General features: G+C 56.3%; 2 protein-coding genes across 2 annotated transcripts; one reads left to right on the top strand and one right to left on the bottom strand.

Annotated features, from left to right (window-relative positions):
* Positions 1–235: 235 nt before the first annotated feature.
* LOC144274199 (antigen-presenting glycoprotein CD1d-like) lies at positions 236–6837 on the top strand. The gene is made up of 6 exons (XM_077832830.1): positions 236–320; positions 4265–4546; positions 5013–5091; positions 6026–6243; positions 6621–6720; positions 6798–6837. Exons 1-6 carry the CDS (start codon positions 236–238, stop codon positions 6835–6837), a joined length of 804 nt encoding a protein of 267 aa, XP_077688956.1.
* A 663-nt stretch (positions 6838–7500) lies between these two features.
* Positions 7501–22345, bottom strand: LOC144274198 (antigen-presenting glycoprotein CD1d2-like). Its single transcript, XM_077832829.1, is given in 9 exon segments — positions 7501–7548; positions 10721–10893; positions 15489–15638; positions 17033–17088; positions 17159–17258; positions 19525–19821; positions 20124–20405; positions 21968–22075; positions 22078–22345. Coding segments are annotated over 9 exon segments (1482 nt in total).
* Positions 22346–24936: the final 2591 nt, after the last annotated feature.

Below are 24936 nucleotides of genomic sequence, written 5' to 3'. Positions count from 1 at the left end.
CTCCGGGGTCAGACCCAGGAAGGGGGAAGCCGTGTGAGCTGTGTCCTGCAGACAGGCTGCTCACAGGAAGGCGACTGCCCCAGAGTCCTGACTGGCTTCATGGGGAGCAGTTCCAGAGCATCGCCCAGGGACTCCGTGACAGGTGGGGAGGGCAGGGAGCTTAGACCGCAGCCCTGGGGATCCCTGCAATACCCCCCCCACAGGGCTGGGTGCGGTGCCGAGGCAGGCCAATGCAATGGGGGAGAAACACCCCATCATGTCTCTGAGCAGGAAGCTGCTGCCCCGGGAGCAGGGCTATGCGGCCATAGAGAAGGCCCTGGGTGGGCTCTTAACAGGCTGCAGCCGGATCTCTTTGGGGCCACTTCACTGTGTACAGGGACCACTCGCCCTGCCACAGCTGAACCAGATGAGAGGGGCCAATGCCAAGCTCCTGAGGTGGAGTCTGTCCTTCCAGGATTATGAGGTGAGAGTGGTGCTTTGTCCCGGAGAGGGAGGCCTGAACTTCCCCAGGTCACTGGCTAAGGTGACCCTGCTCAGTTCAATCTCCATGCCGGGAGAGATGTGAACGTGACGTTCTGCGTGTAATATCATATCTCATTGACGGGTGACAGGGCCAGAAAAAGTTATTAACTCACAGACTGACGTGACCCAGGGCTGAACTGTAAAGACTGGTTAGGAAGATCTGGAAATGAAGAGAGGTTTGCAATGCAGCTGGCATGGTTAGAGAGAGAAGGGGAGCTGTGTGCTCAGGTCTTGTGATGTCAGCAAACAAGTCTTGTCTATGGCTGTGGCTTTGATCCAAAGATCAAAAAGGCGTATTAATATTTAGGAAGACACTGGAGGGAACTAGTAAGATTGTCTCTATGTCTCTGGGAAGGTTGTGATAACCTGTGTCTGAACTGTTTAATGGAGAAATGACCCTGGGCTAATTGCCAGGATGTTTGGGAGGAGGAAATTTAAGCCGATTGTTTTCTCAGGCCAAAAGGCTGCAGGAAATGTATAAAGACCCCGGGACCCGATCCTTCTTCATCTCAGATCTGCTTTGGGGTTCAAGAGGGGGAAACCTTAAGCCATAAGGATTGAGATCCCTAGTCACTGACTGGAGTCACCCTGAATATGGACATTGGACTATAACCTGTGGACTGTTTCTAGACTCCACATTCTACAGGCCATTACCCTCTGATCCCACTGAGGATTACCAAAAGAAACTACACCATCTGCTCAAGAAACTCCCTGAAAAAGCACAGGAACAGACCTGTGCAGACACATGCCTAGGAACCCCGACCACGGGTATTCTATCTGCTACCCATGATCCATAAACCTGGAAATCCTGGACTCCCCATCATCTCAGGCATTGGCACCCTGACAGCAGGATTGTCTGGCTATGTAGACTCTCTCCTCAGGCCCTACGCTCCCAGCACTCCCAGCTACCTTCGAGACACCACTGACTTCCTGAGGAAACTACAATCCATCGGTGATCTTCCTGATAACACCATCCTGGCCACTATGGATGTAGAAGCCCTCTACATCAACATTCCACACAAAGATGGACTCCAAGCCTCCAGGAACACTATCCCCGATAACGTCACGGCAAACCTGGTGGCTGAACGTTGTGACTTTGTCCTCACCCATAACTATTTCACATTTGGGGACAATGTATACCTTCAGATCAGCGGCACTGCTATGGGTACCCGCATGGCCCCACAATATGCCAACATTTTTATGGCTGACTTAGAACAATGCTTCCTCAGCTCTCGTCCCCTAACGCCCCTACTCTACTTGCGCTACATTGATGACCTCTTCATCATCTGGACCCACGGGAAGGATGCCCTTGAGGAATTCCACCATGATTTCAACAATTTCCATCCCACCATCAACCTCAGCCTAGACCAATCCACACAAGTGGTCCATTTCCTGGACACTACTGTGCTAATAAGAGATGGTCACATAAACACCACCCTGTACCGGAAACCTACTGACCGCTATTCCTACCTACATGCCTCCAGCTTCCATCCAGGACACACCACACGATCCATCGTCTACAGCCAAGCTCTACAATACAACTGCATTTGCTCTAATCCCTCAGACAGAGACAAACACCTACAAGATCTCTATCAAGCATTCTTACAACTACAATACCCACCTGTGGAAGTGAAGAAACAGATTGACAGAGCCAGAAGAGTTCCCAGAAGTCACCTACTACAGGACAGGCCCAACAAAGAAAATAACAGAACGCCACTAGCCATCACCTTCAGCCCCCAACTAAAACCCCTCCAAAGCATCATCAAGGATCTACAACCTATCCTGAAGGACGACCCATCACTCTCACAGATCTTGGAGACAGACCAGTCCTTGCCTACAGACAGCCCCCCAACCTGAAGCAAATACTCACCAGCAACCACACACCACACAACAGAACCACTCACCCAGGAACCTATCCTTGCAACAAAGCCCGTTGCCAACTGTGTCCACATATCTTTTCAGGGGACACCATCATAGGGCCTAATCACATCAGCCACGCTATCAGGGGCTCGTTCACCTGCACATCTACCAATGTGACCTATGCCATCATGTGCCAGCGATGCCCCTCTGCCATGTACATTGGTCAAACTGGACAGTCTCTACGTAAAAGAATAAATGGACGTAAATCAGACATCAGGAATCATAACATTCAAAAACCAGTAGGAGAACACTTCAATCCCTTTGAGATTTAAGGGTGCCAATTTTGCAACAGAAAAGCTTCAAAAACAGACTCCAGGGAGAAACCGCTGAGCTTGAATTAATATGCAAACTAGATACCATTAACTTGGGTTTGAACAGAGACTGGGAGTGGCTGGGTCATTCCACATATTGACTTTATTTCCCTAAGTTAAGTATCCTCACACCTTCTTGTCAACTGTCTAAATGGGCCATCTTGATTATCACTACAAAAGTTTTTTTCTCCTGCTGATAATAGCTCATCTTAACTAGAAGAAAAGGAGGACTTGTGGCACCTTAGAGACTAACCAATTTATTTGAGCATGAGCTTTCGTGAGCTACAGCTCACTTCATCGGATGCATAAAGTGGAAAATGCAGTGAGGAGGTTTTTATACACACAGACCATGAAAAAATGGGTGTTTATCACTTCAAAAGATTTTCTCTCCCCCCACCCCGCTCTCCTGCTGGTAATAGCTCACCTTACCTGATCACTCTGGTTACAGTGTATATGGTAACCCCCGTTGTTTCATGTTCTCTGTGTATATAAATCTCCCCACTGTATTTTCCACTGAATGCATCCGATGAAGTGAGCTGTAGCTCACGAAAGCTCATGCTCAAATAAATTGGTTAGTCTCTAAGGTGCCACAAGTACTCCTTTTCTTTTTGCAGATACAGACTAACACGGCTGATACTCTGAAACCTGTCATTGTTATGTTGTATGTGAGCCTGTGTGAGTCTTACTGTTTTGCATGAAAGCTGTGTGTACCTCAGTTTCCCTGTGTATTGCACCAATGTCTAGGTGGTGGGAACAAGGGGGTGTGACTGGCGGGGGCTGCTCCAGCTGTCTGCAGGGATGCTATGGCCGCCCCTTCCTAACCTGAGACCCAGGAGGGGTATGCGACCAGGTGACTCTTGGTCTGGGAAGCGGGACAAAGGCCAGAGGAGCAACGGGCTGGGTAGGGGCCAGGCAGCTGGAAGCGAGTCAGTCTCTGCTGGCTTGGGGCGCAGGGGGAGGGCCAAAGTCCTGTCTCTGGGCTCCCCTCCCCCCAAGATGGACTTGGCTGAAAGTCACTGATTTCTGTGCTAACAAGTTCTGTCGACTTATAAACCTTCTGTTTTCCTGGCTGGCTGAGAGTCCCGTCTGACTGCGGAGTTGGGGGGCAGAACCCTCTGGCTTCCCCAGGACTCCGCCTGGGCGGACTCGCTGTGGGAAGCGCACGGAGGGGCAGAGGAGGCTGAATGCTCCGAGGTCAGACCCAGGAAGGGGGAAGCCAGGTGAGCTGTGTGTCCTGCAGACAGGCTGCTCCCAGGGAGGAGGCTCCCCCAGAGTCCTGCCTGGCTTCATAGGGAGCAGTTCCAGAGCATCGCCCGGGGACACCATGACAAAGAGAAACTGCAACTTACCCTTAACTCCAGCCAGGGCCGCCCCACAATCCCGCTGATCACGTGTGGCCCAACATCCTCATGGCACCTGACATTATGTCTTTGCTCCCCCATCTCTCTATTTCTGCCCCCTCCTGGGACCTCCAGATGCCCCTCCTCATCCCCCTGCCCTTCCTGTTCCAGACCCCTTCATTACCCAGGGCTCCCTCGGCTGCGAGCTGCACCCCAACGGCACCTCGAGGGGATTCGATGACACCGGAGTGAATGGGGAGGACTTCATCAGCTTCGACGTGGACGCAGGCAAATGGGTCGCTCGGCAGGGGGACAAGCTGGCGCTCTACGCCCGGGACCTTCTCAACCTGGATAAGAGCACAGCCATCACGCTTCAGTTTCTCCTGAGAATGACGTGTGTCAATCAGATCAAGAGCTTTGTCCAGCATGGGAAAGAGTCTCTGGAGAGGCAAGGTGAGGTTGGACACCACTCGCTGCCATGCAGCCACCTCTGGGGTGGGGTGTGTTTGCTGTTTATACAGAGATCCCGCACCCAGTGCTCCTATGCAGCCATCTCTGGGGTTGGACTGGGGGGCTGCCTATACAAAGATCCCTCACCTGGTACTGCCATGCAGCCACCTCTGGGGTGGGGCACGGGGGCTGTTTATCCAGGGACCCCTTGCCTGGTGTACAAATGCAGCTGTAGCTGGGGTGGAGCACCGTAGCCATTTCATAGCCGCACTGCACAGCCGTTTAGGACAGGAAGTGAAGGGGGATTCCCTCACCACTGGTAACTGCAGGGGACAGAATTGGGGCCTGGCCAGGACAGTGGGGCCAACGCCTGACCCCGGGGGATGGAGCTGGGTTTGGCTAGGGAGTCCCTGAGGCTCAGACTGAATCGTCCCCTCTCCCCCGCCCCATCTCTCTCCCCCTGTCTCAGAGCGGCCGGTCGCCGCGGTGTTTGCCCGAGCGCCTCCCCCAGCCGGGACCCCCGCGTCGTTACTGCTGGTTTGCCGGGTCACCGGTGTCAAGGTTCCTCCCCCTCTCTGAACTCTAGGGTACAGATGTGGGGACCTGCATGAAAAACCTCCTAAGCTTATCTTTACCAGCTTAGGTCAAAACTTCCCCAAGGTACAAAATATTCCACCCGTTGTCCTTGGACTGGCCGCTACCACCACCAAACTAATACTGGTTACTGGGGAAGAGCTGTTTGGACGCGTCCTTCCCCCCAAAATACTTCCCAAAACCTTGCACCCCACTTCCTGGACAAGGTTTGGTAAACAGCCTCACCAATTTGCCTAGGTGACTACAGACCCAGACCCTTGGATCTTAAGACCAATGAACAATCCTCCCAACACTTGCACCCCCCCTTTCCTGGGAAATGTTGGATAAAAAGCCTCACCAATTTGCATAGGTGACCACAGACCCAAACCCTTGGATCTGAGAACAATGAAAAAGCATTCAGTTTTTTACAAGAAGACTTTTAATAAAAAATAGAAGTAAATAGAAATAAAGAAATCCCCCCTGTAAAATCAGGATGGTAGATATCTTACAGGGTAATTAGATTAAAAAACATAGAGAACCCCTTTAGGCAAAACCTTAAGTTACAAAAAAGATACACAGACAGAAATAGTTATTCTATTCAGCACAATTCTTTTCTCAGCCATTTAAAGAAATCATAATCTAACACATACGTAGCTAGATTACTTACTAAAAGTTCTAAGACTCCATTCCTGGTCTATCCCTGGCCAAGACCCAGCATACAGACAGACCCAGACCCTTTGTTTCTCTCCCTCCTCCCAGCTTTTGAAAGTATCTTGTCTCCTCATTGGTCATTTTGGTCAGGTGCCAGCGAGGTTACCTTTAGCTTCTTAACCCTTTACAGGTGAGAGGAGCTTTCCCCTGGCCAGGAGGGATTTCAAAGGGGTTTACCCTTCCCTTTATATTTATGACAACCGGTTTCTACCCCTGGCCCGTCCGCGTGGCCTGGCTGCAGGACGGGGAGGAGGTGGGGCCGGGCGGGCGGCTGAGCTCCAGCGGGATCCTGCCCAACGCGGACCTGACCTACCAGCTGCGCAGCTCCCTGGCCGTGGAGCCGGGCGACGGGCACAGCTACGCCTGCTGGGTGGAGCACAGCAGCCTGAGGGGCCAGAGCCTGCTGATCCCCTGGGGTAGGGGCACGTCCCCAGGGGGTGGGGGTGCGGTCGTGGTCTCTGGGGGCTTTTCCTGCACGTACTGAGTGGGATGGGGGTGGGTCCAGGCAGCGGGATTGGGGCGCAGGGAAGCAGAGCAGTGGGTGGGCGGATGGATCATGGGGAGCAGGATGGAGGAGCTGAGGGGAACGGGACAGGACTGGGATGAGGGAGCAGAACTTGAGGAGGTGGGAAGGTGGGGGGAGAAAGGGGTGGGACTGTGGGGGAGGCAGAGGGAACAGGGTGGGGGGCTGAGGGCAGTGGGTCGGGTGGCTGTGGGGGACTGCGGGAGAGGCGGAGGGACCCAGGCCCATACTCCTGTCCCAGTTCCCAGCATGGCCCCCCCTGTTTTACAGAGCAGGGCAGGGGCTGGGGCCCCGGCCTGGCCGTGGGCATCACCCTGGGGGCTCTGGCCGTAGCCGCCGTGGCCGGGGTGCTGTGGAGGGGCAGACGCAGGTGAGTCCTCTCCCTCTCGGGGGTGGGGGTGGGACCGTTACACCCCCTAACCCATCCCCTCTGCTCTCTCCTTCCAGGGGCGACCAGGACGTTGGACCAGGGGAGTCCAGGGCCTGAAGGGGTGACACCAGCCCAGGCGTGGGCATTGGCCCCTCTCCTGGCGACTTGGACCTGTGCCCTGCTCTAAGCGATTTGTCCTGAATTGATACTGTTGCTGGCACCCAGTGCCAGAGGCAAGCGGCAGCAGGGGTTCGCTGCCCGGTGTGCGTCACCCAATAAACACAACGGGGTGGAGAAGCAGAAAGGTTTATTTGGAGCTCCAAAGAAGGTGCAGGGAGAACAGAATCTCAAATCCTGCCCACGGAGCCGGCAGAGTCACATACCTTTCTACTCCTCATCTCTGTTGCATTACACATCAGCCAAGTAAACTGCTTCGCCTTACATGGGTTACAACAATACTTTTTCCGGCAACCTTTAACGAGCATTTTAGCAATTCAAAACAACAGCACAGCCTGCTTAGCCTTGCGATTAACGAGGCAAATAAGCGGTTATGGCCTTGTAGCTGATTCCTGCCGTTATCCTAACGTGGCGCCAGCTAAACCTGCACAGAACAGCTCTGTCTGCAGCTGCAGCATTATGTTGGGAGTGCAAGGGCTTTCTCAGGCCAGCCAGGACTGAATTCTGTGAAGGGGGGTTGAGCAAAGAGACTTCCTCGACACTCATGGCCTTCCATCCCCTCGGCTTACCTAGTGGCCATGCCCTGGGACCCCAACAATACTCTCAGTTGTGTCCCGCCAAAGGCCGCATTGTTACAAGGGCGTAGTCGTGCTGGATCCACAGAACCAGGTCAATTAAGCTCTGGATCAGAACCCCACGCTATCCAAATTTGAATTTTGGTATTGTTGGTTAAAGATCAGTAACCATAAGCCAGAAGGAAGGTGCTGAAAGGGAGGAAAGGGCTCGTAGGGGGGGGTATGGAACTGCTGGCTGCTGAGGAGAGGGTTCAAGAGATGCAACAAGAAACTGCCAGACTTCAGCTCCAGGTCAAAAAAGCAAGGGAACAACAGCAGAAACTATCCCCTTGAAAGTCCAGTTTCTATCAATGTTGGCATGTTGTATTATCCTGAGCAGTTGTCTGTGTTGAACCAGTTTTGCTATGGCCAGGGAGAGGGTGACTCTAACCTGGGAAAGGAGGCAAATAGCTGTTTGTCTGTGAATGAAGTTTCTGAATGTCTGTCTAATGTCTCAGAAGTGAATCTGGAATTAGATCAAGCATGGAAAGATCTCATTGGTCAGGACAATGTTTCCCAGGAGCAGATTAAAGTGGATGGTCAGGGTGAAGCCCTAACTGAGGAAGGAAAGGGGAGATTTTTGATGGGTGGTGGATTGTGGGCAAGTAGAGCTTGTAAAAGTGAACCTCAAAAGGGTGACTGTGGTTTGCTGGAAGTAGCTCCGTGTAGTGTGGAGAACTGCAGGTTACGTGGTAAGGAAGCTGCCCCACTTTCCCAGTATTTGTCTGGAACCAGCCCTGGGTGCTGGGATGAGGGAGAGGAGGACAAGGAAATTTTGGAGGAGCCTAGGCAGCTTGTGAGCTGATGGCTGTGTCTAGTCAGCAGTGTGGGAAGGCAAGGAGAGTGGAAGATGAGTGTCCCTGGACGTTAGCTGGGTGGAGAATTGGGACAGGGAAGGAAACGTGCCTGTGTCTGTCAGGGGTATTGACTTGCCCATGGAGGGAGCTACCCTGATCTCCAAGCAGTTGTCTGTGACCAGCCTTGTGTGCTGGGACAAGGGGAAAGAGATCCCAAGCTGTGTGTCTGGGAAGGGAGAGGGTGTGTCCGGCTCTTCTTTGTCTGTGGAGCAGACAGAAGGGGCCTTTCAGCCTGTGATGGTTGAGGGTCGTGCAGTTGTCTCAGAGCTGGTTCTGGATTCAGCTAAAGCCCAGGAAGGGAATGGTCCTAAGTTTGTGTCTGCTCAGGAGAATGGCCCTGTAACTAGGTCACATCCAGTTAGTGTCTATGTAAAATCCCAGAGACCAGACAATTCTGGTTCTTGTATTTTGCCTGTTGCTTGTGTGTTGTTGGGAAAGGGTGTCGCAACTCTGTCTAATCAGGGTGAGATCCTAACCAGGGCACAAGGAGAGCATGAAGGTGATTTGGTTGAGTTACCCACTAACAGTGTGGAAACTTGCAACAAGGAGGAAAGTTGCAGAGGGAAAGAGGGTACCTCTAACCTTTTATCTAGTAAGTCTATGAGCTTGCCTGAAAGGAGGTGGTGTAAAAATCATCTGGATGGGCCAGAGGTGATTCTGGATGTAAGTGAGACCCAGAAAGAGTCTGTTGTTGCTCAGAAAAATATTCCTTTAGGGCAAGCCTGAGGTGAAGAGGGTAAGGGCAGAATTTCTGTGAGGGGTGAATTGTTGCTCGAAGAAGCTCCTAAGGAAAATAATCCTCATGGTACTTTTGCAAGCAGTTTGCTGCAGCTGAAGGGTGTGAAAGTGATTTAATCAAGGAAGTTTCAGTTCCTAACAGCCAGAAATGTTCTGTTGTGAATGGATCCACTGACTTTCCTGTTGAAAGATCCAGTGTGGATAGCTTGGAGGAGGTCTCAGATGAAGTGAAAGCTGTTAAGAAAGTTAAACAGTCCTATAACCAAGTGGCTGTGTTTGGCCAGCTTGTTGGGGAGACCAGGTTGTTGAGGGAGGAATGTCTCCATGCTGGTTCTGTGAGTGAACAGTATGTGGCCCAGGTTCAGAGGGAAGACTGGGGAGCTGAGTCTGCAGAGCAGAACAGCTGGGCAGTTAATCTCTGGACAATGCAGGGAAGGGCAGGTCAACTCTCACCTCTCGACACTTGGGATCTGACTTGTAGTCTCTCAGTGGACTTAACGTATAATACCATGTGGAAGCAGAGATTGGTAATGGAAGGACAACAGAACCTTGCATCTAACATGCCAGTGAAAATGGATGGTATCTCTTTAAGACAGAGTCCAGCCTTGGAATTGGTAACAGTTGAGAACCTGAAAACCAGTAAAGAGGCTAGTGGGTGTGTTGATGAACATTACCTGGCTGACAGAGGGAGAAAGACTTGCTAATAGCTGTTAGCACAGAGAGCACACCCAATGGATTCTGTTAAGCAAGAGAAATCAGGGTTTGATCCTTCAGGGCAAGGAGGAAAGAGAGAACTTAATTTTGCAAAGGGAAGACACAGGGTAACCCTAAAGGGCCCAAACCCCAATGGCATTGGGCCAAAGGCGTGGCAGAACAAACATGATTGTAGATGGACACTTGCATATTGCACACCACCACATTGCTTTCCCGGCTAAATGCCAAGATTCCTGTACTATGGACTACATTAATTTTATTAAGATAATGTTGAAATAAGAAACGGTACAGAGTTCAAGCATAGAAGTTTCTGGTTGTCAAGGGGATAAGGTACAGATTATCAAGGGGTGCGAAATTCGATTTAGGAGCTGGTGGAGTAGGGATTACATAATAATCTGCAATCTCCCCGACTGGGGGTAAAAGTTTAACTGGTCAAAGTACAGACATTGAGATATGGGGGTAAGTTATCCACATAACAGCTATGTTCAGGTGCGGAGTATAGTGAGTGGATACGATGGTGGGGATGGGTCTACCCTCATTTGGTGGGATTTAATGTTCAGTGGGTTTACGGTTCCAGTTCATATGGTCCAATGGGGAAAGGCTCTCAGTCCCTTTCCCACAGTGGGTGCACAATGTCGTACCGGCTCACTCCTCCTGGTACTGTCGGTGGCCGGTGATGTGCTCGATGTAGATGTCCCTGGACCATCAGATGGTGTCCGAGACCATGAGGCAGCGCATGAGCCGTGCGTAGCGTCGACCGATCCCGCAGGTCCGCAGCACACGCTCGTTGCAGGGGTCCCAAGTGCCCAGGGCTCCGACGATCAGGGCGTCCAGCTGCACCTCGTAGCCCTTTGCTCTCAGGGTGTCAGCCAGAGGGGCGTATTTTTCCAGTTTCCGAGCTCGGGCTTCTCGGAAGGCCGGGGTCCTGTTCTCGAAGGGGACCGTGATGTCGATGAGGATGATCTTTTTCTGGGCCTCGTCGGTGACAACCACGTCGGGTCGCAGCGGGCTGTCAGTGCCGGGGATGGTGCAGTTCACAGCGATCTCCCCCAGGCGTGGTGCAATGGCTTTCACTAGGCGGTTCTGGATGGCGTTGTGGCGCAGCTGCCAGGCTCTGGAGTGGGGCTTGCAGCTGCACAGGACGTGGGGCAGGGTCTCGTTGGAGTAGCCGCACTTCCTGCAACGCTTGTCTCGGTTCCCGTGGCGGACGGCTCCGTTGAGCGGGACGCAGTTGAGCCAGGCACGGTGGATCTACACTGGCTCGCTATTAATTGGGTTCCAATCATTTGTCAGAGCTTGTATGGATAAAGTAGCTATGTTCTTTAGCTCTTGGCAAGATCACATGACACCTACAGGAACCATGCTGCAAGAGCAGATCCAATCCACTGTTGTTCTAACCAAGTTTTACCTTGAGTTTGTAAAGAGATTCAATCATGTTATTGAACATGACTTTGATAAATCATTTCTGTTGTACACTGGTACGGCCTCTAACCCAATACTTGCTGTAGTAAGACAGAACCAAGGAGGGGGAGCTCTTGGGATGCAGTCAGTGATGTTTGTGTCATCCCTTCCTGCATCAATTTTGCGTTGGGGGTGTGACGTTATCGACACGAACTGGGACCATATAGATCATTGTTGCAACCAAGGTCCCGTAGCGGCACCAAATCTTGTACAAAGGAGGTCAAATAAGGTGTCTATGAAAAGGTTATGATTTGCTGGTTATGATTATGCTATCTGGATGCATGTATCATTTTTGTATTTAAAGTTATAAGTACAGTGGAGTGGCATCTTACGCAGGGGTTAGGTTCTAACATCAGCGCATAAGGCGAAAATCACGTATAGTCAAAATTACTCTTGAAAATCCCTTAAATCGCCCATAAAGTACAGTATACTGTACATGGTTTTGTGTCTACAACCCTGTACAGTAATATGTATAAATATATAATGTATACAGTAATGTACATTATATAATAAAGAGTACATATGCAAAATATAATTTTACAGTGCTGTACACACTCCGATGATTAGTCTTCCTTTTCTTTCCCTGACAACACTATTGCGGGGTCGTCAGGGCTTGATGTCGATCCAGGAGACGGCGGTGACGGAGAGCTTGGGTGACAGAGAGCGAGTCGTAGACGAAGTGGTTGGCTCCAGTTCAGCTTGAGAAGTTGATTGCGTAGTCTCGTCTGCTGCTGGTTGTTTTTCCTTGAAAACCATGGTGATTGGCAACTGTCGCTGTTGTCTCTTGAGCTGCTCAAACATTTCTTGGTACGGTCTCAAATCATCCGTAATACGATGTGTGATTTTGAGGCTTCGTTCCATAGAGGGATCGCATTCACAAATTAAATCATTCAGGTGTTTTGCTGCTTGGAACATGTCAGCAAATTGATGAAGATTCCAATTTGCTGGCTCTTCCTGTTCATCGTCATCATCTTCGTCTTCTGTAGACCGTTTAGTCAGTTCCTCTAACTCTTCATTAGTCAATGTTTCTCTATGGCTCTCAATTAATTCTTCAATTTCTTCCTCAAGGATGTCGACGAAGCCATCACCACCCACTTACCTGGCCACCTGAACAATGCGTTTCACTTCTTTGTCAATGGTCGGGAAACCCTTAAAATCATTCACACATTCTTTCCATCGGTTTCGCCAACGTGCATTGACTGTTTCAGCTTGATTGCCTCCATTGCCTGTTTAATGTGAGTGATGCAATCGGCAATGTTGAAGGACTTCCAACACTCCATCACGTGAAGACTGGGATCAGCATCCATAGCGCTACGTATCCGTGAGAACGTAAGCCTCGTGTACGTGGCCTTGAAACAGCAAATCACGCCTTGGTCGAGAGGATGGAGGTGGTATGGGGGGGAGAAAGATGATGTCAGCGTTGTTATGCGCAAACCGGAGTGCCGCAGGGTGGCCAGGAGCATTATCTACAATCAGGAACACTTTAAAGTCCAGTCCTTTCTCTTCGCGGTACCGCTTGACCTCCGGAATGAAACACTTGTGGAACGAATCCAGAAAGAATGCTGCCCTCACCCAAGCCTCCTTTTTATTTGATTGCAAGAACACAGGCAGATTTTTGTTTTTGCCTTTTAGGGCACAGGGATTTCCAGCCCTGTAGAGCAAGCCCAGCTTTATTAAATACCCAGCTGCATTGCCACAAAACAACACAGTCACACGGTCTTGAGCTGCTTTGAAGCCAGGGGCTTGTCCTTCTGATTTCGAAGTGTAAGAGCGGTTGGGCGTTTTTTCCAGAAGAGTCCAGTCTCGTCTGCATTAAAAACTTGTTCCGGAAGAGAGCCCTTTGCTTCTGTGATATTCTTTAATTGTTCGGGGGAGGCTTTTGCTGCCTCTTCATTGGCAGATGCAGCTTCGCCAGGAGTTTCACCAGTCGTCTGCACGTTTTTGAGGTTGAAGTGGCTTGTGTTTAGAGGCCTGTGACGTTATTGACATAATCTGGGACCGTATAGATCATCATTGCAACCAAGCTCCTGGAGTGGCACCAAATCTTATATAAAGGGGGTCAAATAAGGTGTCTCAGACGAGGTTACGGTTTGCTGGTTATGATGATGCTGTCTATCTGTGTGCATCATTTTTGTAGTTAAAGTTATGAATATTGGCTCTCTACTGTCTGTAGTTCAAACTTATGCTCTGCTTCTGGGGGACACCCCAGACAAGTTGGTGTCAGCTCTGCCTAGTCCATTCAGGACCATCAGCGATACAAGTGACCCACTGAGAGAAGGCAGACACGCCTGGGGACTCAGCCAGGCAGGCAGGGACCTGCCTATGGAGAGAACTCTGAGGTGTTTCCAGGCCATGGGATGGGCAGCTTGTCCTTGGGACACAGAAAGCAGAGACCACACGGCAAGAGACTATAAAACACTGCTGCAGCTCCTCCATCTGGTCTTCAGTCCTGCTTCTGACCTCTGGAGGGACTTGGCTACCCTGAAGCTTTGACCCAAGGACTGAAAGACCCATCCCCGCTGGGGATGTTCTCCAGAGACTGGATTTGAACCTGCCGTTTATTCCATCCCTGCTACAAGCCTGAACCAAGAACTTGGCCATGACTGTGTGTCATTGATTCCATTTCTCCAGTTCTAGCTCTCGTCTCTATCTTTTTCCTTTTATGAATAAACCTTTAGATTTTAGATTCTAAAGGGTTGGCCACAGCGTGATTTGTGGGTAAGATCTGATTTGTATATTGACCTGGCTCTGGGGCTTGGTCCTTTGGGATCGAGAGAACCTTTGTTCTTTTACTGGGGGATTGGTTTTCATAACCACTCATCCCCATAACGAGGGGCACTGGTGGGGATACTGGGAAACTGGAGTTTCTGAGGGAATTGCTTGGGTGACTTGTGGTTAGCCAGTGGGGTGAGACCAAAGTCTGCTCTGTCTGGCTGGTTTGGTTCGCCTTAGAGGTGGAAAACCCCCAGCCCGGGGCTGTAACTGCCCTGCGTGAAGCACTTTGTCCTGACCTGGCACTCTCAGTTGGGTCCTGCCAGGGCCATGTTGTACAAAAAATACGTATCTTTAAACACGAGACTCACACTCAGCGCGGCGAGATGCTCACACTGTGAGAGGCGTGCGGGAACTGAGGGAACAGCAGATTCACGTCTCCCATCTCACGCTCGCTCCGGGGCATACGCTCGTCGAGTGGAATGGTGGGCGGAATCGCCCGCACCGTTTATCTTGTTCTTTCTCTTTGCTGAGCGCGTATAGTTAAATGCGCGTCAGTTACATGCGCGTACGATGCGACTCCACTGTGTTGGCTCCAGCCTGTCTGCAGTTCACACTTGTGCTCTGCTTCCGGGGGACACCCCAGACGGCTTGGCGTCAGCACTGCCTAGCCTGCCTACGGCCCGTTAGGGACCGTCAGCGACACAGCTGACCCACTGCGAGAAGGCAGACACGCCATGCGGCTCAGCCAGGCAGGCAGGGACCTGCCTATGGACAGGACTCTGAGGCCTCCAAGCCAGTGCTGAGCAGCTTGTGTTTGGGACAAAGGAAGCAGAGACTCTTAGTCGTGTCCCGTCAGAGGCTGCTTCGTTATGGGACCTTGGGGCTGGATCCGTGCCTGGCTCCAGAGCTGAGGGCCCCGCGGGCTGGTCTGGATCAAAATGCTGGGAGATCGGGGCCCTGGGTCGAGGGTCGGATTCTCCTCCCTCTGGGACGTTCAGGGGATGTTGGACACTTGGGGGCACCGTGGGATCACTCAGGATGGAGCCGGCGCTGGCCTGTGCCATTCAATAAACACTTCAGGGCGGGGCTGCCCAGCGGGCCCCACCGGGGGCTGTAGGAGCCAGGGCCTGGGTGCAGGGGTGAGACCCGGCTACATACACCAAGGCGGTGGGCGCGGTTCCCCGCACTCTGCACTGGGCGCTCGTGGCCAGCCATGGCCTCGGCATCCTTTTCAGTCTCCTCTAGGCCCCTCCATCAGTGCTGGCGGTCCCGGCTCCCGGCAGGGCAGGCGCCCCTGGGTCTTCTCGGCTGGGGCGTCGCTGCCCGTCCGTCAGCGCCCTTGGCACGAACGCCGCTGGGAGCCGTTTGCACTGTGACGGGCGTTTCCCAGTAGGTCACTTACAGCCCAGGTTACGGTGTGTCTAGCCCGGGGGCCTGGGTTCCTCCAGCCCCCTGCCAAGGGGAGCCCAGGCCCAGATTCCCCGCAGCCCACCTGACCACACCCCCTGGAGTCGCCGTTCCCGCCGGAGCCAGTCACCTCCCTTCAGGTAGGTGAGGAGTCCCGGCGCCAGGAAGATCAGCCCCAGCACGAAGCCCCCGACCCCCGTCAGCATCGGGCTCCTGGCAGAGTCAGGCTGCGCCGCTGGGAAAGCGGGGCGGGGTGGGGCTCTGACCCAGGCTCATCCCCCCAGGGGTGCCCCTGCGGGGTCAGGGGTTGCCCCACACCCAGAGGCTCTTACCCCACGCTGCCCATCACCCCAGGGATTGGGCACCCCCAGCCCAGGGGCCAGTGAGCATCAGGGCTGGGCAGAGTCAGCAGTCGCCAGGCAGAGCCAGGCTCAGCTGCCCCCTTTCCAGGGAGTGGGGGGACCCAGGTCCCCGCAGCAGCAGATGGAGCAGGATGCGCCAAAGCCCCTCTGCCCCGGGAGTGTGGGGGTAAATTTAACCTTTTTGGCCACCCGACCCCCCCAAGAGTCTTCCAGCCCCGGGGCTCAGAGCTCCTTGCGGGGCTGGTCATTGTCCCATTGCACAGAGGGGCAGCAGGTTGGGGGGCTGTGGGAGACCCCTCCGAGGAGAGGGGGGCGACACCCCAGAGCGCTGGCCCAGCCTGTCGCTGATGCCGAGCCCTCAGGGATCCTGCAGGACCTCTGACCTGCAGAGAAAGGAGCGAGGCCCCGGTGGTGGGGGCTGGCTCGAGGGGCAGCGACTTGGGGGGTCCCGCCGCCGTCCCTGGAGGTGGGGGCGGAGCAGGAACAACACGGGGTGCAGCTCTGAGCATCGTTTACTAGGACGTTACAGACATTCACAGGGGCAACCTCCGGCGGGGTCACTGCGCTTCTGCACAGGAGTCTGTCACGGGACTTGGGGGTGCTGAGGGGGTCAGACTCCCCTCCCCGGGGGAGCGGGCACCTGGGATTTGTGTTATAACCGATGGCCCAGATCACACAGCTCCCCCCACAGAGACCCCCGGCGCAGGGCTCCCCGGGCTGCCAGCCCCCAGGTAGGGACTCAGCGGAGCACTGGGCCTGGCATGGAGAGGGGCTTACACAGGGGGGCCGGGGCAAGTTCAGTGGAGGATCCTGGCTCCAAGCTCCCCACTCTAACCACTAGACCCAGAGTTTGGAGAGAACCCAGGAGTCCTGCCTCCCAACCCCCCTGCTCTAACTCACCAGACCCCACTCCCCTCCCAGAGCTGGGGAGAGAACCCAGGAGTCCCGGCTCCCAGCCCCCCTGCTCTAACTCACCCACTTGCAGCCCCTCCCTGAGGGCTTTGCCGAGTGACACAGGGCAGCGCTGGCCCCAGTGAGTGCAGTGGCCCTTGGGGACCCTGGATCCCAGCCCCCCCAGCCTTCCCCCCCACCATATAGAGTAGAGAGCCCCCCCAGCCCCTAGCATATCCCCCTGCACCCAAAGGGTCAATCTCCCAGCGCCCCCCCTCCCCCGATCCAGACCCATCCTCAGGGCCCTCAGCTCTGGAGCTGGGCACGGATCCAGCCCCAAGGTCCATGTCCCCAGGAGACAGGCCAATGCCCACACCTGGGCCGGTGCCGCCCCCAGGCCCTGGACTCCCCGGTCCAATGTCCTGGTAGCCCCTGGAAGGAGAGAGCAGAGGGGATGGGTTAGGGGGTGTAAAGGCCCCACCCCGAGAGGGAGAGGACTCACCTGCGTCTGCTCCTCCACAGCACCACGGCCACGGCGGCTACGGCCAGAGCCCCCAGGGTGATGCCCACGGCCAGGCCGGGGCCCCAGCCCCTGCTGTGCCCTGTAAAACAGGGGGTGCCATGCTGGGAACGGGGACAGGAGTATGGGCCCTGGTCCCTCCGCCTCTCCCGCAGTCCCCCCCAGCCACCCGACCCACTGCCCTCAGCCCCCCACCCTGTTCCCTCTGCCTCCCCCGCAGTCCCACCCCTTCTCCCCCCACCTTCCCAACCCACTGCCCTCAGCCCCCCACCCCAGCCCTGTTCGCTCAGCCTCCCACGCAGTCCCCACTGCACCCTTCACCCTGACCCACTGCCCTCAACCCCCCACCCTGTTCCCTGAGCCTCCCCTGTAATCCCCCTGCTTCCCCCGCCCCAACCCACTGCCCTCAGCCCCCCACCCTGTTCCATCAGCCTCCCCTGTAATCCCCCGTGATCCCCCCAACGCACCGCCCTCAGCCCCCCACCCTGTTCCATCAGCCTCCCCTGTAATCCCCCCCAATGCACTGCCCTCAGCCCTGCTCTACACCAGCCCTGTTCTCTCATCTGCCTCTGCTGCCCCCCACCACTGCTCACCCCCACTCCCACCTCCTTTGGCTCCCTGCGTGCCAGTCCTGCTCCCCCCTGTCGAACCCCTGCAGACCCCTGCCTCTGTCCCCAGTGTCCCCAGCCCTGCCCCATTGTCTCCCCCTGCCCCACTCCACACAGCTCCTCCATCCCGTCCCATTCATTCTCCCCTCAGCCCCCACCCTGCTCCTCACCTCAGCCTCACCTCACCAGTCAGCCTCACCTCAGTCCCCGGAAAAATCATGGAGCAGGTCCTCAAAGAATCAATTCTGAAGCACTTAGAGGAGAGGAAAGTGACCAGGAAGAGTCAGCATGGATTCACCAAGGGAAGGTCATGCCTGACTAATCTAATCACCTTCTATGACGAGATAACTGGCTCTGTGGATGAGGGGAAAGCGGTGGACGTGTTGTTCCTTGACTTTAGCAAAGCGTTTGACACGGTCTCCCACAGTATTCTTGTCAGCAAGTTCAAGAAGTCGGGGCTGGATGAATGCACTATAAGGTGGGTAGAAAGTTGGCTAGATTGTCGGGCTCAACGGGTAGTGATCAATGGCTCCATGTCTAGTTGGCAGCCGGTGTCAAGTGGAGTGCCCCAGGGGTCGGTCCTGGGGCCAGTTTTGTTCAATATCTTCATAAATGATCTGGAGGATGGTGTGGATTGCACTCTCAGCAAATTTGCGGATGATACTAAACTGGGAGGAGTGGTAAATACGCTGGAGGGTAGGGATAGGATACAGAAGGACCTAGACAAATTGGAGGATTGGGCCAAAAGAAATCTGATGAGGTTCAATAAGGATAAGTGCAGGGTCCTGCACTTAGGACGGAAGAACCCAATGCACCGCTACAGACTAGGGACCGAATGGCTAGGCAGCAGTTCTGCGGAAAAGGACCTCGGGGTGACAGTGGACGAGAAGCTGGATAGGAGTCAGCAGTGTGCCCTTGTTGCCAAGAAGGCCAATGGCATTTTGGGATGTATAAGTAGGGGCACAGCGAGCAGATCGAGGGACGTGATCATCCCCCTCTATTCGACATTGGTGAGGCCTCATCTGGAGTACTGTGTCCAGTTTTGGGCCCCACACTACAAGAAGGATGTGGATAAATTGGAAAGACTCCCCCGGAGGGCAACAAAATTGATTAGGGGTCTGGAACACATGTCTTATGAGGAGAGGCTGAGGGAACTGGGATTGTTTAGTCTGCGGAAGAGAAGAATGAGGGGGGATTTGGTAGCTGCTTTCAACTACCTGAGAGGTGGTTCCAGAGAGGATGGTTCTAGACTATTCTCAGTGGTAGCAGAGGACAGGACAAGGAGTAATGGTCTCAAGTTGCAGTGGGGGAGATTTAGGTTGGATATTAGGAAAAAACGTTTTCACGAGGAGGGTGGTGAAACACTGGAATGCGTTACCTAGGGAGGTGGTGGAATCTCCTTCCTTAGAAGTTTTTAAGGTCAGGCTTGACAAAGCCCTGGCTGGGATGATTTAGTTGGGGATTGGTCCTGCTTTGAGCAGGGGGTTGGACTAGATGACCTCCTGAGGTCCCTTCCACCCCTGATATTCTATGATTCTATGATTCCTGTTTCAGTCCTGTCCCGTCCCCCTCAGCTCCTCCATCCAGTTCCCCCATCCACCCCCACATCCCCCACTCACCCCTCTGCCTCCCTCCGCCCCAATCCCGCTGCCTGGACCCACCCCCATCCCACTCAGGACGTGCAGGAAAAGCCCCCAGAGACCACGACCGCACCCCCACCCCCTGGGGACGTGCCCCTACCCCAGGGGATCAGCAGGCTCTGGCCCCCCAGGCTGCTGTGCTCCACCCGGCAGGCGTAGCTGTGCCCGTCGCCCGGCTCCACGGCCAGGGAGCTGCGCAGCTGGTAGGTCAGGTCCGCGTTGGGCAGGATCCCGCTGGAGCTCAGCCGCCCGCCCGGCCCCACCTCCTCCCCGTCCTGCAGCCAGGCCACGCGGACGGGCCGGGGGTAGAAACCGGTGACCCAGCAAACCAGCAGTAACGACACGGGGGTCCCGGCTGGGGAAGGCGCTCGGGCAAACACCACGGCGACCGGCCGCTCTGAGACGGGGGAGAGAGACGGGGCGGGGCAGAGAGACGATTCAGTTACAATTTGTGATGGAACCCCCTTCACTTCCTGTCCTAAACTGTTGTAGCTGCATCCGTATGCCAGGCAAGAGATCCCTGTAGAAACAAGCCCAGCGTCCCACCCCAGAGGCAGCTGCAATTCTGCGCCCAGCGAGAGATCCCTGTGTGTGCAGCCCCTGCACACCAGCCAGCCTGAGCGGCATCAGAGCAGTGGGGACGGATCCCCATGCGGGGCTGTGGGCAGGGAGGTGCTGGAGCCTGGAGCCCAGCCTCACCTTGCCTCTCCAGAGACTCTCTCCTGTGCTGGACCAAGCTCTTGCTCCCATTGACACCCGCTGTTCTCAGGAGAGACCGAAGCATGGCGGTCGTGCCCCTGTCCTGGCTGAGAAGGTCCCAGACCTGGAGCGCCAGCTTGTCCCCCTGCCGAGCGAGCCAGGCGCCTGCGTCCGCGTCGAAGCGGACGAAGTCCTCGCCGTTCATCCCGGCGTCACAGAACTGAGTCGAGGAGCCGTTGGGGTGCAGCTCGCGGGCAGGGGAGAACTGGGCAACAAAGGGGTCTGGAGCAGGGAGGGCAGGGGGATGAGGAGGGGCGCCCAGAAGGTCACCGGGGGCAGGGAAGGGGGCAGAAATAGAGATGGGGGAAGACATAATGTCAGGTGCCATGAGGACGTTGGGCCACACGACGCGGCGGGACCGTGGGGCGGCTCTGGCTGGAGTTCAGGGCACGTTGCAGTTTCTGTGTAAAGCTCATTTTTCACGTGCAGTCAGACTGGCTCGAAAATCGCGGCGAGATGTCGGGGCCTGAGGCAGAGGTTGTGGTGCTAATCTGGGGTCCCTTGGCCATGGGTTCCTGAGACACAGACCCCCGCCCAAATGACCTGCTTTTCAAATCTAGAGCTTTTTTGAAAGTTGTTTTTGCTGCTCAGAGGAAAACTGTGGCCCTGAGCCTCGATAAACGTACATCCCTGGGCTCCCCGGAGCGGGGCTCCGCACCGGTAGCAAGGACAGGTTTGGCTTCCCAACGCAACGTTACCCAAGTCCCCGGGCCGTGGTTCTGCGTGTGGAGCGGTGGCGCACCTGTGCCCACAGAGAGGTCACCCCTCTGCGAGCGATTGTTTCCTCAGCAGCACCTCAGGCCGACCCCCCGAGTCAGACACTCGCTCAGCGGGAGAGGCAGCAACCTCCGAGCCCCGGGAGGAGCCGTCCGCGCCCTGTCACCGAGAGGGTCCTGCGCCTGTGAGCTGTGAGGGCAGGCCGGCTCTCCCGCTGTCGTGAAACGCACCTAGCTCTGCCCCAGCAAGGTGCTGGGGGGACTTTGTGGTGCTCATTTGGGGGCAGGTGGTTAAGGGGTTCCTGAGAGAAAGTCTCCCCGGGGGACCTTAGTGCTCCAGCACAGACCCTGGGCTGAGCAGCTGAGCAGAGGGAGCTGGGTCTGTCCCATGCCCCGAGGCAGCGCGGGTTGTGGGGGGAGGCACTATCTTAGCTCTGCATTTCCTGCTCGTGGGCTGGGTGTTTCGTGGCTCGCAGAGGTGTCAGTTTGCAACGTTCAGGGAGGACAGGTGGCACCGTGAGCAGCCGACACGCTCCTTCCACAAAGGCCTTCGGTAGGACACGTGGCCACGGGCCGGGTCAGGGGCTGGGACACGGGGCCTTTCACCTCTAGGGTGCGCAGGCTACAATCTGGCCCCAGAGCTGGGGGACTGGCTCAGTGGGGTGCAGAATGGGACACGGGGTGTTTCCCCTCTAGGGTGGGCAGGCAGGTGGAGCAGGTCGGAGTGTGGGGGCATGCACTTTTCCGGGGCCCCCCAATTGGCCTGGGCCCCTGGGCATGGTACCCATTTGCCCATTGGCTAATCCGCCACTGGCCCCAGAGTGCGGGGACTGGCTAGTTCAGTGGTGCGAGAAAAGGCATATACGGCCTTTCCCCTTTAGGGGGTCCCCGCTCCAATCTGGCCCCAAGGCAGGAGACTGGCTGGCTTGGGGGGTCAGGGAATGGCCAATCAAGTGGCATCATATTTGTCACCCTGTCAGGACCCACTCAGTCGCTACTGTGAGTGTGTCAGTTCTCAGCTCCCTGCTGGGTTTGGGGAGTGAACCCCTCAGACCGTGCCATACTCACAGCCCTCTCCTGCATCCTTAACCGCTTTGTTCACCAGACGGATGAAGCTGGACTGGTAGCGATGGATCAGCAGCTCCAGGTCCTGCCACTGCTTCGGGGTCAGGCCCGCTGGGCCCAGGGCTGCAGGAAGCGGATCTTGCAGGGGCTGCAGTCCAGGGAGTGGGTCTCCAGGTCGCCCAGCAGGGCCTTCAGCTGTATGTCCGCGGAGCTGGCGCTGGGGAAGACGATGGTTTGGAGTAGCCGGAGGGTGAGAGACGCTGGGGGTGGGGGGTGGGAAGGAAAGGGGAGGACGGAGCAGGGTGAGGAACAAGATGAATCAGTGCCAGTCTCCTGAGCACCCCTCATCCCTGGCATCAGGTCTCTCCCTGCCGAACCCATCTCCCCCTGCACCCCACAAGCCCAGCATGGTGCTGCCCCACTCTGACCCTACGATGACATCCCCTACCCCCCCGTAGCGAAAAGGTCCAGGTGGGGGGTCCCCACTTACCAGCCAGGGCCCCCAAGCCCAGGAGAGGAGCAGAGGCATAGCCTCCTGGCAGGGGACCTGAGCTGTGCCGGGGCTGGGGAGCAGGACGCGGGGCTGGGGTCACCCACATGTTCTCGGTTCTGCTCCGGGCCACACGTCTCGGCAAACTTTTGCATTTCTCTGGCTCTGCTCGGAGGCGGCCCCCCACCCCCCCCAGCCCTGGGCCAGTCAGGGCAGGAGCAGACGGGGGATCCCCCCCTTGCGCCAGGTTTTAGAACCAGGCCCTGTCCCAGGCTCACCTCAAGGACGTGAGAGCAGGAAGGGCGGGGGGTGTATTGCTGCTCCCAGCACGGACACCCCAGCACTGTACGGGGCCCAGCACCCCCTCCTGAGTCTCTGCCCCCCTCCGGAGCGGGCCGGAGACCCACCGGATTGGGGCTACGGCCTCAGCTCGGGAGCAGGCGGTGGGAGGACCCATTGGGGGCCAGATCCCCGAGGGGTCTCACTCTTCCTCCAGGGGAAGCCCCATGGCTTCCCCACCCCCCGAGGCTGGACGTCTGGGCCTGCAGCCCCCCTGCTCCCCACATGTGCTCCGAGCTCTGAAGCTCTCCCACCTCCCCAGTCCTGGGGAAATGCCGCTCGGCCCCAGCGGAGGGGCAGGGACGTGCAGATCTCTGGCGGGCGGTGGGGGCTAGGTGTCCCCGTCCGGATCTGCCATTGTCTTCTCAAGAGCTCTGTTGATCTGGGGCCTAAGATCCGGACAGCCAGGGACCACCCCCACCTGTGCCTTAGCCTTGTCCGAGAGCAAACGGTCTCCCCCTCCCCGGAGACCCGGCCCCCCGGCCGGCCCCTTCTCCCCACGCACACTGGGATGGGGAGGGCGTGGGGGGGATCCCACCGGTGCCCCGCCCTGTCACTGGTGGGGGCGCCCCCAGACCCCCTCCGCCAGTAACACGGCCTTCGGCCTCGACTGGCCGCGGCGGGCGTTGGCCCCGCCATTGGCTGGGGGGACCCTGGGGCTCCCACGGGAGTGGGGGGGGCACGGCAGCGCGCCCCACCTCCCACTGTCTTGGCGATGCCCATGAGTCACGCCCCGCCCCCAACGTCTCCCCCACTGCGAACCCCAAACCCCTCAAGACCCCAACGGGGGGGGTCAGAGAAGGGGGACAGAAGGGAGGGGACCGGGAGAGAGAAGGGGGGGAAGAGACGGGTGGGTGGAGGGAGGGCAGGACCCCCAGCCTCCCTCCCTGCTCGTTAGCCCCCCCTTGCCAATAGCCCCTCCCCTTGCCAATAGCCCCTCCCCTCCCATTAGCCCCTCCCTCCCCCTTCCAATAGCCCCTCCCCCTTTCCAATAGCCCCTCCCTCTCCCTCCCCCCTCAGCCCTTCCCACTCCCTCCCCTCATCCGTTCTCCTTTCCTGGTTCTTCCCCCCCTTAAAGCCGGGCAGCCAATCAAGAAGCGTCGTCCTTTAATGCGTCACTAGTTGCCGGGCAGAGTCAGCCGAACAGACGCGGGGAGGAGGGGGGAAAAGGGCGGGAAATGGGCGGTGAGTCGGCGCGAGGCGCCGACGACCCCTGTGAGGGGAGGGGGGGCCAACTGTCACCTGAGGGGAGCATGGGGGAGGGCGAGTCCTCCCCCCCACACTCCCTCCCATCAGCCCCGCCCACTCCATGGCCCCTCCTCCCCCTGCCTCTCTCAGATCCCGCCTCCTCTCTTTCCCCTCCCTCCCCCTCAGGCCGGGCGACCAATCAGAAGGTATCACCGCATCGCTCGTCACTAGTTGCCAGGCAGAGCGTCCCTGAGCAGGGGAGCGGGAGGGAGCGCAGGGCCCTCCCCAGAGTTTATTGTAGGGTCGCCCAAAGGTAGAAAAGGCTCCAGCGACCCAGAGTGTCCATGAGGCTCCATGGCTGCGGCTTGGAGCAGCCAGCCCTGGCCCCCGCGGGGGGAGTCAGCCCCGGGGAGCACAAACAGGATCTGGCCCAGGAGCTGACGAGAGCCGACCCGCTCAGGACCGGCCACCGCCATCTCGGGACACGACCTCCCGGGGGGGCACTCCACAGCCGCCCCGCCGGAGCGCGGCATTGTCGAAAGGGGACCTCCACGGAAACCAGGGCGCGCGCTCGACGGGAACGGAAAGGGCCAGCCCCAGGCCGAGATGCGGCAAGCTGCTCGCAAACTTTCAAAACGCCGGAAGGGCGGCTCCCGTTCGACGTGTGCCCCAAAGCAAAACCATACGAAGAGGCCCAACACAGAGCCACCGTGGCTAGCTGACAAAGGGAAGGAAGCCGTGAGAGGCAAAAAGGCCTCCTTTAAAAGTGGACGTGAAATCCCAGGGAGGAAAACAGAAAGGAGCATAAACTCTGGCAAGTGAAGTGTAAAAGTATGATTAGGGAGGTCAAAAAAGAATTTGAAGAGCAACTAGCCAAAGACTCAAAAACTAACAGCAAAAATTGTTTTAAGTAGAAAGCGAGGCAACTAATCAGTGGGGCCAATGGACAATCGAG

Source organism: Eretmochelys imbricata, chromosome 14, assembly GCF_965152235.1.
Source record: "Eretmochelys imbricata isolate rEreImb1 chromosome 14, rEreImb1.hap1, whole genome shotgun sequence".
Classification (NCBI taxonomy): domain Eukaryota; kingdom Metazoa; phylum Chordata; order Testudines; family Cheloniidae; genus Eretmochelys; species Eretmochelys imbricata.
Note: the sequence above shows the minus strand (reverse complement) of the source record. Positions and strands in the feature narration are given on the sequence as shown.